At 38.7% G+C, this 17,500-nt stretch overlaps 3 protein-coding genes across 11 annotated transcripts in view; 2 read left to right on the top strand and 1 right to left on the bottom strand.

The window, feature by feature from the left end:
• Positions 1-354: 354 nt before the first annotated feature.
• LOC138058150 (uncharacterized) lies at positions 355-2,569 on the top strand. 2 transcript variants are annotated; one of them, XM_068904044.1, is made up of 5 exons: positions 355-814; positions 881-1,225; positions 1,349-1,427; positions 1,546-1,667; positions 1,795-2,569. In XM_068904044.1, the coding sequence occupies exons 1-5, from the start codon at positions 533-535 to the stop codon at positions 1,996-1,998; spliced, it is 1,032 nt and encodes a 343-aa protein (XP_068760145.1). In that variant the 5' UTR covers positions 355-532; the 3' UTR covers positions 1,999-2,569. The 2 variants fall into 2 exon arrangements, with proteins under 2 accessions (XP_068760145.1, XP_068760146.1); XM_068904045.1 differs by having other exon boundaries at positions 1,800-1,928.
• On the bottom strand, positions 1,227-6,916 carry LOC138058151 (uncharacterized). 4 transcript variants are annotated; one of them, XM_068904047.1, is made up of 8 exons: positions 6,620-6,916; positions 5,041-5,170; positions 4,586-4,892; positions 4,305-4,391; positions 3,843-3,875; positions 3,621-3,692; positions 3,139-3,211; positions 1,227-2,832 (listed from the first exon to the last, which is right to left on the bottom strand). In XM_068904047.1, exons 2-8 carry the CDS (start codon positions 5,129-5,131, stop codon positions 2,707-2,709), a joined length of 789 nt encoding a protein of 262 aa, XP_068760148.1. In that variant the 5' UTR covers positions 5,132-5,170; positions 6,620-6,916; the 3' UTR covers positions 1,227-2,706. The 4 variants fall into 4 exon arrangements, with proteins under 4 accessions (XP_068760148.1, XP_068760150.1, XP_068760147.1 ...); XM_068904049.1 differs by lacking the exon at positions 6,620-6,916 and having other exon boundaries at positions 4,586-4,957; positions 5,041-5,096; XM_068904048.1 differs by lacking the exons at positions 5,041-5,170; positions 6,620-6,916 and adding an exon at positions 2,982-3,058 and having other exon boundaries at positions 2,696-2,832; positions 4,586-5,022.
• A 6,779-nt stretch (positions 6,917-13,695) lies between these two features.
• LOC138058149 (adenosine receptor A2b-like) overlaps positions 13,696-17,500 on the top strand; it is a 45,009-nt gene continuing 41,204 nt past the window's right edge. For 2 of the 5 annotated variants that reach the window (XR_011133807.1, XM_068904040.1), the window contains exon 1: positions 13,696-13,840. The gene's annotated coding sequence lies outside the window, so the exon portion shown is untranslated. The other 3 variants (XR_011133806.1, XR_011133808.1, XM_068904043.1) reach the window with 3 other exon arrangements.

The following is a 17,500-nucleotide window of genomic DNA, read 5'->3' as shown; positions in this document are numbered from 1 at the left end:
CAAGTCTTTGAGTTCTTTGTCATTGAAGTTGAAGTCGCTTTTCAGTTTTTCGATGTTCTTCCTCAGCGCTTTTTTTTCCTCGAAAATCGATGATATTGAGCACTTGATAGCGATTAAAATTTCTTTGATCTCAAGCAGACTGGGTTTTTCTTCGTCACATAGCTCTTCGATTGCATTTACAATACCATGGCTTTTGTCAGAAGCCGCCAGGTTGGATTTCTTCGATGCTCTTGTATCTACTGAGCGCTTAAGTTTCACATGTAGTGTCACGTGACTTCCGATGTAAATAAACCCCAAAGTTCGGACATTGGTTTTACCCACGTGTAGTACGTGTACGAACTTCGAGGCGATAATTCAAGTTTCCGTCGATGTAGCCGGTTTTTTCCATGACCTATAGTCTTTAAAATTTGAATATCGAATAGAACATCCGTTCTCACCCACGCACTGTACGTGGTAGAACCACGAGTCACATATTTTGGTGAAAAAACACCCGAAAGTTCGGACCCTAATTATAAGTTACGCTGTAAACAAAATGGTTACGACAAAAAGATGTGCTTATGGTACTTGTAGAAACGATTCCCGATACCCTCGGTCTTGGAAAAGAAATTTAAATGGTGATCCAGTTAAATTTTTCCATTTCCCTGGCGCACATAGACAAAATGAGAGACGGCAAAGGTGGATTACTGCATGTCATCGCGGTGACACGTTCGTTTGTACTAAGGACAGTTATATTTGCAGTACACACTTTGTTGGTGGAAATGGTCCAACAAAAGAGTATCCTGATCCAATATCAGCTATTGCCAGTAAAGAAAAGGTAAGTCTGTCGGTTTTTCCGTTTATAATACTATCTGTCATTTGAAGTATTTAGTGCTGTGCGTAGGTGAAGCGGCTCAATCGCAAACGAAAAGCATCTGATGAACGGGAAGCAGACAAAGAGAGAAGCAAGAAAATTTGTCTGGAACGATCTGCGGCGAAAACCCTATTGACCCTTCATCTACATACTGGTAAATCAATCGAGGAACACGAAGCTGCCGGGACCCTGTTAGATCTGTCCTTAGAGTCAGTTGTAAGTGCAAAAGAGGCTGAAATCGAAGGCTTACAAGAAATGGAGGAGCAGATCATCGACCAGTTTCCGGAACCATTACCTGATGATGAACCAATCACCTCCCATGTTGACCGCGACACACAAACTGATAAAAAAATGTTGAGAGAATGCGGCACGCAAGTAAGGCACCTTTTCAGTTTAATGCATTTTCCTAAATATTTGCACCTAAATCATTTACAGTATGCTTAATTTATGCTTAATACTGAGGTAGCTGTGCTGATTTTTTAATAAACTATGTACTAGACTTCAGGCACTGACAAACTGATGAAGATGTTATTTATGATGAAAGTAATGGACCCACAGAAAACCTACCACTACACAGGTACGCTCACTCTAAATACATTTGGACACGAATATAAAAAAAAGGGGAATCTAAGTAAGCCTGGAGATTGAAGTATGGGCTGAACAGTTATTTTACCGTCTGATCTCTGATATTGCAGGTATGAGTAAGGAATGTCTTGAGCTGATTTACGGTGAAGTCAAAGAAAAAAGTCAGCGCATGAACGTATGGAAAGGTTCACGAAAAACAAAGACAGGAAAGCTCCAGGATAGGTACATGAAGGTAGTGTATTTCAGATACTTTACTTTTGTTGACTGATAAATCTGTTATCAAGCCCTAATGTAGCCATGCATGTTTTTGACATCATAATGTTATTGACATATAGGTCTGTTATTACACTCTTTTTCAGAACAGGAAAGAGCTGGCCAAGCTTACAAGCAAAGAACAATTTGTGTTTACTCTTGTGAGACTAAGAAGGAACCCAAGTCTTGAAATGCTGTGTGATATCTTCGGTATTACTACAGGCACTGGAAGCAGAATATTTATAACTTGGATTTTATTTCTAGGAAAGGAGTTGTTGTTTCTTTTACTTTTTCAACAAAGGAGGAATTGAGAGAAATATCCAAATCAAATTGCTTCAAAAAGGATTGTCTTAAAAATCTGAGAGCAATCATAGATTGTACAGAATTCTATATTGAAAAACCAGGTAAACCTTCAAGCCAAAGATCTACCTACAGTCAATACAAGTCCTCAAATACCTTTAAGTTACTTATTTCAATGTCTCCTATTTTGCATTTTAATTTTGTCTTGAAATTGTATAGTGGAAGTATTAGTGACAAGGAGATTTTAAGTGCCAGTGGTTTCCTTAAAAACCTGAACCCAGGAGATGTTGTAATGGCTGATAAGGGCTTTAACATTCAAGATCTTTTAGCTCTACATGACACTGTACTAATTGCACCCCCAATGATGCGCAAGAACAATGTATCTGCACGAGCATCAACTGCCACAAGACGAGTGGCAACATCCAGGGTTCATATTGAGCGTATGATCAGGCAACTGAAATTGTTTAACTTCCTAAGAGGAGTTATTCCTCTTACATGTAAACCATATATTAGTTTTGCCATTAAGGTCTGTGCAATACTGGTAAATTTACAACCATCAATAATAAAAGAAAAAAAATAATCTAGTATATAATCAAGTTCAATGTATACTACCTAATTTTAAATACAAACAATATCAGTGTAATTGATGAATACAAAATGTTCTGTACAAAAGTTCATAAATGAAAAAGAAAGAAGCTATAAACTGTTCCAAGTCATCATCACTGAAAAAGAGCCTCCAAATAAGTTCTTGTCAATCTCCTTTTGGTTTCAGCATCTTTAGGATCAAACCACCGATGTTCAGCATTGACATACCCATTCGGATCACTTTCGTACACCTTCAGATCCTACATAATTCGAAAAATGAATGTACATTTTAATCTTGCATTAACTAATGAAAGTCAAGAGAAACTACTAACATGCAATCTCTCCCTATTGGTTGTAATTTGTTTGCGATCTAAAATGATTTCACCCCATGCACGTCCTGTCACTGTACCTTTAAGAAATGGTCAGCAAACATGAATATAATATATGGAATCCACAGTTGTTGCTTCCTGGCAATTGTTGAGGTACCTGAAAGTAAAACAATCCCACTAATTGGACAATACGATTACCAATGGAATTAGTTCTTTGGTAATTATGTCACAACGTACCTTAAGCACATAATTTGATCGTTGGCTTGTCATGGAGGTTATACTGTGTGCAGCACATAGGTGATCCAAGAATCTAGGTTGTAAAGTATTTAAGGCAAAAGGTTATAAATTAAGATGTCATTACATAGGGCAAGTTTCAATCGACTGTCTTGAAACCAAAACCAAAGTAATTACTTTGGCCAATCAAAAAGGACAGAGACAATCCAGTAAACCAATCAAATGTCGAAGTAATTACACATAGCCAACACAAAGCACAGAAACTGTGCATGCGCGTACCATGATTGGTTTTGGTTTCACTTCTGATTGGTTGAAAAAATGAATGAAGTAATGAGTAAGTGATCAAGTGAAGTAATACCAAAGCAATTTGATAATTATTTTCGCCACTCAATTGAAAACTGCTCTACAAAGCAATGGTTTAACTTCCCCTATAGATATGTACGGGTGTAGCTCAGTGTATTTTGTGGAGATAAATTCTTCTACACCTGTTGATATTGTGTATTTCTTCATGCCTTGTGCTTATGTCCCATGTCAATGAGTCCAGTATCAAAAAGTGCCTAATTGAACAGAAATGGCAGCTTGATTGATGCAATGGAAGATGTAATATTTAATCCAGTAAAAAACATGTGCTAGGTATTATGTATGCAATGGAACTCCTAGATTACGTGTACATATACATTTAAAAAGATATATCCTGAAATGCATACCATGGGGTTAAGACAGCCAGCAACCAATGTAAACTGTGCAAAAAAATAATAATAATTGCAAGTGTATGTTACTTAAAATAATGAATTTGAAATAATTTGAAGCTGAAAATTATGTACTGTAAAATTATTATAATAGATAATTTCATGCAGTTTTATTTAAGTCACTGTTACAGCAAATTACCACCGTATTAACTTTACTAGCTCTACTGAAATTATTTATAGATTACAATTATAACAGTAACCTTCTATTGATTGGAATGAACACATATCTACTGTTCATCAGGTCTGCCTTGAAAAACTTTTTTGCTGATGTTTGGCGGACAGTTATGAAATTAAGAACAGGAATATGATAAAATAATAAAAGAAGGTGATATTGTCACTTTAGTGCATATAATGTGAGCAAAGCATGAGAAAGTATGAAAAAAAAAAGAATCATGCTTATTTAGAATTCACTGTCACTACCTTGAGGTGGTGGACCCAACATCTTGTTCCCCACATAAGGTGGTATAGAAAAAGGAACTGACAATAGGATATATCTGAGGTAGTTGCCTGAAATCACAATACACATTGTTATTTGCCTGATGTATCCATATTAATAATATTGTTTGGCCCCAATATTCCATAATTATAAACAAAAAATCCATTCTTTTTGCATGATGCTCCATGAATATCAGTCGGAGCCATTTAAGAGATGCCTTAATACATTTATAAATTATAGTTATGTAAAGAAAATTCTTACGTACTTGAACAAAAACAAGACTATTGTATCAGTGATCATGGACTTCGGTTTAACAGTTTGGACATCATCCTTGTAGATTTGAAGTCCAGAGATTTCCACACTCTCTGATTGTTGGGTAGGGGTACTGCACTGGGACAAGTCTATATATAAGGTACTTTGTGAAGTGGTAGTAACTGCCTCAGGGTTTTTCTCTTGTGAACAGATCATGACATCTGCTTCTGAGTGGCTACAGGGCTGCTGTGCAGAACTGCTTAGGTTTTGCTCTGAAATGTTTGAATCTTGGAAAGAGCAAAATGCTTCTTGTGATGATTCTGCTTGGAGAGACCCCAAGATAAAAACCATGAAAAAACATTGTAAGCATGGGGTCAGGCATGAACTGTAAATTAGAAGAAAAACTCCAGAATGACCTGAGAAATTAATAATTACCAACATAGCACTTAAATCATTATAACTACTCACCTGGCAAGGATGTCATGGAAACTTCACTTAGCAAGAAAGGAAGCACCTGACTTGTCCAGAACTTCTCCAGCTTTGCACAGACGACAGACATGAAGCTTGGGTCATAGGGTACATCTACAGTGAAGATTCCCTGGTTGGTCAACACAACAAATGTGCACAAGGTGAGCCCGCTTACGAACATTTGAAACTGAACTTGAAAGTAGTAATTTGAACTAGACTTAAGTGCAAAATTATTTCCTTTTTGAATACCACCAATTTCTGGGGTTAAGAAGGCTTCTTTTGGGTGCAGATCTCTGTGCTTCCAAGGGCACTTGTATTCAATCACTCTAACTGGGCAACCATCAGAGCACTGGCATTTCTGAATATTGTCCACACTAGCACCAAGGAAAGGCTTGGACGGGGAGATTAAAAAGCCTTTTGGGATCAGCTTTAGCTTGTGATGAATGTGGCTTGCAACATGCTGATATGCCTTCCGAGCACTCTCTTCATGTAACAACCCCCACTCCCTGGCATTTTGTGGTTCTCTTTCCTCCTGGATAGGAGGTGGACATGACTTGACTAGACCAATTTCTTCTACCAACTTTTTGGCATTTTCAGCAGGGTTTTTGTCAAGTGTTTCCTGGCGGGTGAAAACTCTTTTGCACTTTGAGGCTGTGATAAACCCTGCCTTGTGAAGGTACCACTCTTCACATTCCCGTACGAAACGTACGACCTTTACGCAGCGCTGCATTAGCGACTGACCAGCGTTGCCCTTATATCTGCAGAAAGGTTGCATGATGGCTGCATTGATAGCACTGCGGGAGTTTCGAAAAATGACTGCACGTAAGACATCTCAAAGACATCTCAAAGTCACTTAAGCGCTGCAGCAGGACGTGCTGAACTTGAAACAAACAACCGTTTAGCAGCGCTGCTTTTGCGACTCACCAACGCTGCGCGAGGAGACTGTTTGCTAAGCACTGCAGGACTTCTGAATGGTCGCTGCATCGGTGATGCATTAGCGACCCTTTCGTTGCAGATGTGTTGCAAGAGAGCTGCTTTAATAGCTTTGCGTTGCTTTAACGCTGCAGGTAGGATGTCGCGTGATGCGAGAGGTTTTCTTGGTCTAAGAAAAGGTACCTTGAGAAGCCTTTTAACTTAATGGCCACCAACAACAAGCCGATCAATCGAAAAATGGGCACAAGCAAAAGCATCAACAGTATCAATTAAATTTATTTTGCATAGCGGAGTTACAGGCAAGCTATTTAATGAGCTGTATAATGTACAAAAATATTTTACCCAAAGAGCTTCTTCACTGCTGCGTTGTAAGTTACATTAACTGGGTCATTAACTGATCATGATGCGAGCGGGATTCTTTAAAGCCGTCACGAAAGATGATATTGTTCACACAGCTATCTGATTTAATACATTGCAGTTCTCTGATCATTTCATGTGTCTCTATAGGTAGCCCAAGCTCGATATATGAGTATCCGTACAATGCTATATTATGCGAGAGTAGAAATATAAGGATTTGTATCGGTAAAACGGTTTTCCTCAAAGTTCTGAAAACTATTGACGATTTAAAATTAAAAAAACACGTTACCTTGCTTCAGTCTTATATTTATTTGATTCTGGTACGGTTTCTGGGTCGATTTAGAGCGATTTAGATGGTTTTTGGTTCCTCTTCTTTCCCAAGGTTGGGCACCGAGACGAAGCTGCCGAACGGAATCATCGAAGGAAAAAGGCTATAAATTCGTTCCCAAGGCTTCGATTGCCTCGAAATTCCACGTAGATCACGGACGATTCCTCCGCTACCCATTCGTGTTCTTTATTCGAGCCGACTTGTACACTGAGAAGGATTTAAGGGCCGCCAAAGACTGCAAACATTTGCTTCGAGAGCCATCGAATGATGCTTTGTTCGCAACTATCTTTATCCAAACCGTCGCAAGATCGCTTAGCGACCCGCGATTGGTCAATGGTGACCAATCGTGAGTCTTATCGCGGGTCGCTGAAGGGGGTCGCTAAAACTATCGCTCCATTCGGACCGAAAATTCGAAATAATGGTGGTGTGCACTGCTGGCGTCAATTTCCCGAAACCTTTTTGCACCGATCAACATGTTGGGCTTAAATATAAGCTCCGGCCATATAGTATGAGGTTTGAAATCGCAATTTTCTACAGAATACAACATTTTAATGAGAATGTATTTGTGACTTGAGTTGAATTTTTATAACCTTCAAGACTGGATATACCTTACGTACGTACAGCCGTTGATTATAGATATCTTTCAGTTACATGTATAGCCCTGACGTTAAGGCAAATTAAGATGCACAAAGCTGTTTATTAAGCGTTGCTTTTACGTTGCTAAACACTGCAAACTTTTACATATTGATCTTTTCGTCGAAGCATTTGAGCAACGATGTACAGCGCTGCGTGAGCATTGCTTTGTCGCTCTTAAACATTCCAAACTTTTCCTCGAAAGTATTTTTCAGTCGCAGCTTTTAAGCAACGATATACAGCGCTGCTTTACCATTGCATTTTCGTTGTTAGGCATTGCAACCTTTCTGCAGCGCTCAATATTCTGCTTCTGGAACGTGGTGAACGCATGAACGTCGCATAAAGGAGGCATAAGCACTGTGCAACCTAAAATATGAAGTTGCGCAGCGCTGCAATAGCGTTGCGCTGTTCGTACGGGTTGCCATTGCTTGGTGGTTGTTCTCTCAACCAGCTTTCTTTCTGTATCACTAAAAGACAACAACTTGACAATTTCTTCTGCTGAGGTTTCGGGATTATTACTTAAAATCTCCAGGAGCTTAGCACTCATTATACCGGTCTGTGGAGGCTGATGGTTTGATTGACCAGGTTCTTCTGTGATTGTGTCTTCTTCTGGAGTGCCATAACGTTCTTTAAATAGGGGCAAAATGACAGGTGTACTTTTTAAGTGGCACACTCGTTTGGTAAACTTTTTTAGATACTCCTCATCTGGTGGATTTCTGTCTTCAGGGGCACGGACATCTGTTTCAATGTTTTGAGAGTAAACTTGTTTCCTTTTTTTTTTTTTTGTGAGAAGGTTTTTTGCTTTTCTCAATGACAAGATCTTTTACTTCACACGCTTGCGTATTCCCTCTTGGTTTCCTAACCCAAACACACGGGCCACTCGTTACACTATCTTCGCCACAAGTATTTAGCAAATCCTCAAGAGCGTACATGGCAGCTGCAATATGCTTACAACCCCCATCTCGACCGCCTTTACACTTACATCGTGCTTGGAGTACACTGCCGCGGTTCGCACCTCTGCCCTCGAGAATAAACCAGAGATCGTAATACTCCTTTCCTTCGTCTGTCTTTATCTTCATGAAAGGCTTAACTTTGGCTACGTAAACATGGACTCCCTCGTGTTTCAATGGAGCAGAAAGCAAGGATTCTACGTAACCGTCATTGAATAATCTATAGTCATCAAAGGACTTGTAAGCGGCGAGGCCCTGTTTATCGTAATCAGTAGAGTGGTAGATTAAATGGTTAAAAATATCGAACAACCCGAATGGTGGAGAAGAGTTGAAGTTGTTCACGGTCTTGAGGGAAAATGGATCAGGAATTACCATATCATGAATGATTAATGTCACCGCATCATTTGCTTTATCTTTTTCAAAGTTTGGGTCAAAAGGTAAACCCATTCTTTCGACTGCAGGAGCGATTTCCACGAGCGAAGGTTTTAAATATCCGCTTACCGAAACGCCGCGATCCTGTAAATATTTTTTAAGTTCTGCCACATTCATGGCCTTGAAGTCGCTGTTGTTCTTCTGTACTGACATTTTGACCCTGATGATTTCCTAGAATTTCGATATTCGAATTTTGAAGGTTATATTGGGGTCCGACCTTTAGGGTGTTTTTTTCGCTAAAATATGCGAATCGTAGTTCTATCATGTACAGTACGTGTGTACGGACGGATGTTCTATTCGATATTCACATTTTGAAGACTATAGGTCATGGAAAAAACCGGCTATATCGACGGAAACTTGAATTATCGCCTCGAAGTTCGTACACGTACTACACGTGGGTGAAACCAATGTCCGAACTTTGGGGTTTGTTTACATCGGAAGTCACGTGACACTACACGTGAAACTTAAGCGCTCAGAAGGTCAGTTGATCCTGGATCTCCTCCTTTGTTTTTCTTGCCGGCATTAAGGGCAAAGAAGATAACTTGCATATTCAGACGTTGATGCAAAGCACTTTTATTAAAGGGTCAAATTCCGTAGGAAGGCGTCTTTTGAGCAAAATTATGCGGACATCTCAAACACACGTCCGTACAGCCATGAATTCTCCCACTCCCCTGATAAATACTTCTTTTAAATACGGGCAATGTTCCTAGGTTGGTAGAATGCGGACTTAACGACGGAGTTAACGTGAGGTCCTATTGAAGGAGTACAGTAAAAAATAACATCAATGTCACTGACATGTTGGGACGGCTGGATGATATCAACACCAAAATGAAGCAGGATAAAAGACGTCTGTAGACTGTATTTGGAATAAAAATAAATCAGATCCGTCTTATCTTTGCTTAGTTTAAGCTTGTTGGCAGACATCCATACATGTACGTCATTAAGGCATTTTTCGATGTCACTCAAAGTACGCTGTAATCCCAGGTCATCGTTGCAAGAAAAAGAGGCGTACTGAGTATCATCAGCGTAAAGATGAAAGCCATATTGTGGCGTCGAAGAATATCAGCTGCAGGTGATGTGCAAAGAACGTGAAGGACTGGTCCCAACGCGGAGCCTTGAGAAACGCTGCTGTTCCATTCATGAGATGAGGATTTATCCTGGTCAATAGATACAAACTGAGAAACCACTCCAATGCTTTACCGCGAATTGCAAACTTATACTCGAGTCTATTAAGTAATAAATTATGGTCGACAGTATCAAAGGCCGGCCGATAAATAGAGTAGTAGCAGAACCGCACAACAACGGTTATCGACGGCTCGTAATAAGTCGTTATGGACAAAGACAAATGCTGTCTCACATCTGCTTTACCACGAATTGCAAACTTGTATTCGAGTCTATTAAGTAATAACTTATGGTCGATAGTATCAAAGGCCGGCCAATAAATCGAGTAGTAGCAGAACCGCACAACAACGGTTATTGACGGCGCGTAATAAGTCGGTATGGACACGGACAAGAGCTGTCTCACAACTGTGAAAGAGCTTATACGCTGATCGGAGCGGTTCGTCGAGATGATTCAGCTCAAGATAGTGAATAAGGCGGGAGGCGACGACTTTGTCGACGATCTTGGAGACAACTTTGAGATTAGAAATTGGTCGAAAATTCCGTAATAGTTCATGATTAAGTGAAGGCTTCTCGAGGAGCGGTGACAAAACTAGAGATATTAAGGGATCGTGGAAAATGACCAGTTTCCAAGGAAACGTTAACAATGCTATATAACACAGGTAGAAGAAGATCAATATGACTTATGAAAAGGGATGAGGGAAGAGAGTCCAAGCTGCGTGATTTCGCACCAACGGGACAACCTATCCGAGAGAGCCTGGATAGTGGTGCGTCAGAAATACTCTAGGCTACTGTCCAACGTAGGAGTATCAGGCGCAGCGAAGATATGGGGGCCATCGACTTCAGGTAGCTCACTACGAAGTTTGTCAATTTTTTCCTTGAAAAAGGCGGCAAATCTATTAGCAAGTTCACCCGACGAAGAACAAAAAGGTAGACGTTTATCGGGTTTTCTATGAAGTAGACGATCAATTGACTTGAAAAGGACATGGTTGTTGGTACCGGCATCATAAATCAGAGTAGAGTAGAACGACATTTTGGCGTTGAAGACCAGATTCTTTACCAAGGAGCATTTGTCAACAAGAAGCTGAGAACGGCGCCAGCGTCTTTCCAGTTGGCGGCGGTTTTTTTGTTGCTGTTGTTTTTTTTTTGCACACGGACATCATCAGTGTGCACTCAAATATCATTAATATCATCAGTAGCATTTTGTTCACCTCAGTGGACCCGTTTCACTATTTTCTTAGTTCAACTTACACTTGTGACGTATTACAGTGTTTGAGCCGTTTAATTAACGAATTAATTTGTTTAGCGAGTCCTTTGTCCCTCGTTTACCAGAAGAATTTAAAAAATCCTAAAGTCGGATGAACTAACGGGAGCTCGGGTGTCATTCACAAATATTGTGAATCGAAACGTTAGTACTTGAAAGGCAGTTCCATATAAAGCACGTTCTTCACAATTTTTTCCACTTGAGGAAAATTCCTCATCCTGGCTTATAACCCCCCCCCCCTCCCCCCCCTCCGCTTTCCCTTTCCCCTATCCCCTTCCCCCTTCTTCATTAACGGTTTGACTATCAGTTGCTGATTTTCTTTTGTCTCGCGTCTTTTTTCGAGATTCAGGTACGTTGTCGGGGAGTTAAGAGCCGAAAATCAACGAGAACCACAATTTGACCTTGATGAGTAAGGAGAGTCCTGAAAGGCCCAAAGGTTTGTTCATTCCCTCGGAATTACACAAGGTCGCACCTCGGAAAATACGGCCTAAAAGAAGGTCTTTACCTACCTTTTCAGTCGTACTTGTCTACTCATTTACCCTTAATATGCCTTAAATAGCTTACAATAATGTTTCAAAAATAGACATTTTTACATCAAAAAACCTCCATTTTTGTTTTTGTGTATGCATGACTGAAATTCTGGCTGAAATGGATGTAAACGGCGAAAACACAGGCGACAAGAGTGATGCTAAAGCAATTAGAGACTTGGGGTCGTCTATAACTCAAATCTTCAAAGAACGGTTCTTTTACAGAAGTTTGTGCTAGGAATAATTACACAATTCATCTAGCTATACCGCCGGACTGAGTAAGCTCCCGAAATGTCATGGCATGAAATTAACCAACTAGATCTTTTTATGTTTCGTTCACCAACATTACAGTGCTAAATGAACAACAAAATGCGTTGCTTTAGTGTCTTGGTGGACACTATATTGCTGCATTCCAATTTTGGTTAATCTAGTTCAGGATTCAACATCAGCGGTTCGTGGCTTCTTTCCTTCAGCCTCAGGTATTTGTCAATACGTTTTGTAACGCTTTCCTTTACGTGTTATGTGCAAAATTGAAAATAATTAAATAAATAAATAAATAAATAAATAAATACATACATACATACATACATAAATTAATGAAACGTTCACAAAAAGACGAACAAATATCAGGATCGGAATTGAGTTGGCGTGTGCCCTGTAAATCCGGTCCTTCCAAAGCTAGACAAAAATTAATGTTTTTCATTTTAACAGATCTTATCTAAACTCTAAAATCACAATTAAAATAAAAGCAATTATTCAAAAAGTAATACACTGTTCAACCGAAACATGTAATCATTCACGTGTAATTTTACTCTATATCCGTCTTTTGTCAGGTATCAATTAGTTCATGTTAAAAACTAGAATATTACAAATGATCAAACCGTGTATTCCTCATCAGAATTTGCCATCATAACAGATATTATGATCATGGGCGGGTTCAAATTTTACCCAGAAATAAAAAAAAAGAGGATTATAAGCAAAATGAAATATTTTTTAAAACGGGACGGAAGAATGCCAAGGACCTCTAGTTTCAATTTGGCTTTTGCATATGGATGTTCTCTTGAAGATAAGGTCACATTTTATGTTACTAAAAGCCCAAAATTGAAAAGACGCCGGAATTAATCGTCAAAAGTGAAATTTCCTGGTATTTCTAGTTCCTGTAATCAATTTTTTAAATCCAAAAACCACACAAGTACCGATATGGAGACTTCCTGTCTTAAGTTCCCCTGTCAAATCATTTCAGCAAGCTGTCCTCTTTTCGTGAGATGTAAGATGTATAAGTGCATGCTCCCAGTGTATTTTATAAAACATTGTATTTGAAGACTAAGAAATATTTCCTTTCGAAGAAACACGGAAACTGAAGTACCCCGAACATGATTAATAAAAAGACTTTTAAAACAGAGAGTAAACCGGCAATCTTATGAAAACTGGTCGATTAAAAGACTAATTCTGCGAATATAGTTCTACGTCTTCAGTTTTTCATTCTGTCGAATCCTATTGAGATTTTTGGAAGATTTAAAATTTCAAATTTCCTACCTTTACGAGATACTAGGGTAATCTATGTTGTTGTCTTTTTTTCTAACTTATTGGAAAACGTCGCTTGACACTCTCTCGGAAAAATAATACTTGCTCTAATCGGAAACTACTATCGCGATCGCGTGTGAGACTTTTAAAGATTTATCACTATGGAAGTAACAAAACAGGCATATTTACAAATTTTGTTTGCTTAAGATTTCATCCTGTAAGTCACTGAGCAGGTACATGTCTAAGCGTGTACTTATGAAGTTCCATTTAATATATGTTTTGTTTTTTTTGTAAAAAAAAACATATTTTTTTGAAATTTCTTAGAAAGCCAGTGGAGAGCTTTATACGTGAAGAAAATCAGCTGTTAAAATTGCCCATCAAATCACCCACTATCATGAAGTTAAGGCTTTAGGGCTAAAAAAATATTGTTTTTTTGACAAAAAAAAAATTAAATGTCATAAGTACGCGCTTAGACATTTACCTGCTCAGTGACTTGCAGGATTAAAGCTTAAGCAAACAAAATTTGTTTTTCGTATTTGGGATATAAGGGATGGGCCGTCAAAGGCTACTCACAACTAATTATTTCATTTCCGAGGTATACAGCTCAGGCTACTGACTAGTAGGCAGAACCTCAACGACGTCCATTTTGCACTCACAGTGGCCTCTTGATAAGACTTGGTTCCATCGTTTGAAGGTTTCTTTTCCACGGGAAAGCTTCACTGCAAAGAAAACGGTAACCAACTTTAATACCGATTTCTCTTGGCCAGCGCGCATTATATTAGTTTTTATAGCGTTTATGCATATACAAAGTTACTGAATGGGTTAAACTAATTTCTGCAGTTTGCGGTCAAGTCTTTCTTTCAGCAAATTCAATTATTTTTTGACTTTTTTACAGAGGATGAAATTTAGGGTTACGTGTTGGCCCAGAATACATCAATTTAAAATACTTCTCCTCTTTGTATTCCTGATTAAGAGAACTGCTAAGAAATGATAGGGAAACGAGGCTACCAGAAAAAAACACAGAAAAGCTTCCGTGCATTTGTGACCCATTTTTGACCCTAGCGAGCTCTTGGCAAGAATTGAATTTTTGAAATCTCTGTCAATGAGCAAGGTGAGTGTCATTTGTTAAAAGCATAAATTCGTAAAGACCCTCGCAACTTGACGAATTGCTTAACTAAAGGCTATAACTTAACTTTATTTCAGCGACTGAAGTAATAACCAACCGATTTGGTAACATCATACAGCTTATACCTTTATTAATCGCGCGGCCATGGGCGGAGCGCTGTTCTTGCTCTGCACGTTGTCTATTTTTTTTCGTTTTGTCGGTGAGTTGAACCAAACGTCCACTCGGCCATATAGTCAGTGGAACGTCGCGCAACTTATGATGTTTATTCGCCAAAAGCTGTTAAAACGTTAATGTGCTTAAAATTTTATGAATATTCTTTATTTAGTACAAAATATATTGCCTTTTTGTGTTATTGAAGCGCTTGATTCGAAGCGAGTATTGAATACATAAAAGGCCATTACGTAATCTATGGAATGCGTCGACGTTTCAACTTTCATGGAAATAACCGCCGTACTAAAGATAGCCATGGATAACGTAATTCTTGAATTATGTGACGCGTGTAACTACTTTGCTACCCCTTTACTCGTGTAAAAAAGCAATTAAATTTAATCGTGACTTTTAAGAAAGAAAGCTGTAAGTTGTTAAAAGTGTTTTTATCGTATCGTTCATACCCATACATATCCCAAAGAAAATGCCATATTAATTAAGACCATTACGTCATCGGAGATTTTATAACGGCTATGACTGATGGTGCAATCGGAGATTTCACCTCAGCTTTAAGTGATGGTGCAACACGTTCGTGCGCAGTCATTATTGTCAGTTGTTGTGCTACAGATTGATTAGGGGATTTTGTGTCTACAGTCATCAGTGAATCAACAATGACTGCTTTGGAATGTGTACTACGTTGCGACTATAGTGGTAAGAAAACAGCATGATAAATTTTCAAAGCGCGGTTATAAGATCTGAAAGATCTTCTTGTTACTTTTTAAAAAAAGGTTTTCGCAAATCTCTATTTGATTTACAAATTTGAGAAGTAAGAGTACATTTAACATGGTCGGCAACAATCGTATTGATTCACAAGTACTTTTATTACCTTGTGTAAGCAAGGAAAACGGGTTAATTTTTTTTCAAGCGCACACACTCGATTCAATTAAACATATCATCCAACCAACGCACGAAAGTAATGCTCTCCGGGCGAAAGACGTTAACGTAACGTTAGACGATGGGAAATCTTTAAACAATACACAAAACTAGAGCGAAAGTAGAGGGCCTATTGGCAAACAGAGTTAAAACACTGGCCTAAAAGGTCCTTGCCAAGCTTGTTATAGATGACTTTTTTTAATAAATCTATATTTTACATTGTTAAGGCAATACATCTGTAGAACAACAGCCGAAAAGGTTACAGCTGGTCTTTTTAAAGGACATGGTTACGTTTCCTGGTGATTTTTGTCCTACACGTTAATCTAGCATCAATATAAACGAGAATATGAGATTAGAGAGCGAATGCCTGGGCCTCATGAACATTCTTTGAAATCTATGTTTAGAACTCGTCCATTGTTCAAAGGTAATTTTTATCTGTTGTTACTATGACTGCGTAGTCCAAATTCACGCAAAGTAACTAATACGGTTTCGTCTTTGAAATAACTACACAATTTCTAATAGCAGATTTCAAATAATTTTCATCGGAACAGCGCCATCTGTGGGGGATTCGCCCTCTTCCGTCATACCATATTTTACTCTTCAAAACACGATAAGTATTTAGGATTGAGATCGGATGCGAGGAGGCCATTTAGGTCTCAATTGTCAGAAAATGCTCGAAGGCCTGAAATATTGCAAATAAAGAATTTTCTTTTCCCCAAAGTCATCTTAATCTGCGTTTTGAAGGCAAGTTATATTATCATTAATTTTTGTAGCTTTTCTAATCGAAGGATACTGTCAAATAAAATTTATAGATTTAGCCAAGCCTAAAAGCGGAGCTCCCTGGTTATTAATTCTTACAATATGTTAACATGGCTTGATCCTGCGAGTCAATCAAAATAATAATGAAGGGCTGGCTGTACAGCTGTGAGGATATATATATTTTTGTTCAACTAATATTTCGCCAGGCATGGCCTGACTTCTTCAGGGAGTTAACTGATTGGCCGTTTTTTTTTCAAATAAGAAAATAAGAAAATATGCATAAGATTACAGATAATGTGTATATATAGATATATGTATAGGGTCACAGATAAATATTGTTTACGATTATTTACAATACGCAGACGTAAACAGAACAAACCGTGCCAACGATACTGGTGACACAACAACCATAGCATCTAACTAGACACCCACTTTGTTATCAAACTCAGCACAATCTCTTTCACACATCAACATACTCAACCCCTTGCTCGAGGTCTTAGTTTGTGTCCTACACCACAAAACATAAATTGGACAGAAATCAAGGCTGATTTAAACGACTTCGCACGACGCATGCGTTTACTGTATTTTATTAACGACTTTTCTCCCCAACCCACCAGGAACCCATTCCATATATAAAGCTCTTGGATTCCTCCTTCCAACAGAGATCCTGCACTTGACGCCTTAATACATGTAGTTGAACAGGACAACTGTCACACCCCTCTCAAAAGCGTACGCGACAACATCTCTAAACACGAACGAAATCGCTCTCAAACAATTACACTCACGAACAGATATTATCATGCATAAAACCCGCTGACAAAGGACAGGAACGGGTATCACGGACTGTGATTGATAATCAATCAATCGTTTATTTACCCATGCAGGTAGCGTCTAGTGCGCTTAAAATACGTACGTGCTAACATTAAATAGTCTTAAAATATAGAGAATTTAAAAAAATGCACTTACTATAGCAACGTGATTCACCGAAGTGGAGGTGGCTAGTGGTGGATGTTTACCGAGCCGCGAACCGACGGCTAAAATATACTAAAACAGTGAGATAAAAAGATGATTTTAACTCATTTATTCCTGCAACAATTTCAGTCGCAAATTGCGCGCGAATTGCTTGGAGGTGAATAGCAAAGTATATCCAGAGTTTGAGTAGACAATCAGCGCGCGCATTCAACGCTATCCACTGTTTTAGAATATACCAATTAAGCAATAGAGGACGTTTTCCGTGTTTCCATAGCCTCATCTAAACATGAGGGGGAGTTGGGAGAATTCGAGACAGTTATGCAAATCCTCGACTGCGTCTCGGGTTTGCATAACCGTCGAGAATTCTCCCAACTTCCCCGAGTGTTTAGATGAGAGTATGGAAACACGGAAAAAGGTCCTCTATTGCTTTTATAAAACATTCCTCAAAGATAATTC

This window comes from Montipora capricornis, chromosome 7 (assembly GCF_036669925.1).
Source record: "Montipora capricornis isolate CH-2021 chromosome 7, ASM3666992v2, whole genome shotgun sequence".
Taxonomy (NCBI): Eukaryota; Metazoa; Cnidaria; class Anthozoa; order Scleractinia; family Acroporidae; genus Montipora; species Montipora capricornis.
The sequence above is the reverse complement of the archived record's forward strand: the minus strand, read 5'-3'. Positions and strand labels throughout refer to the sequence as shown.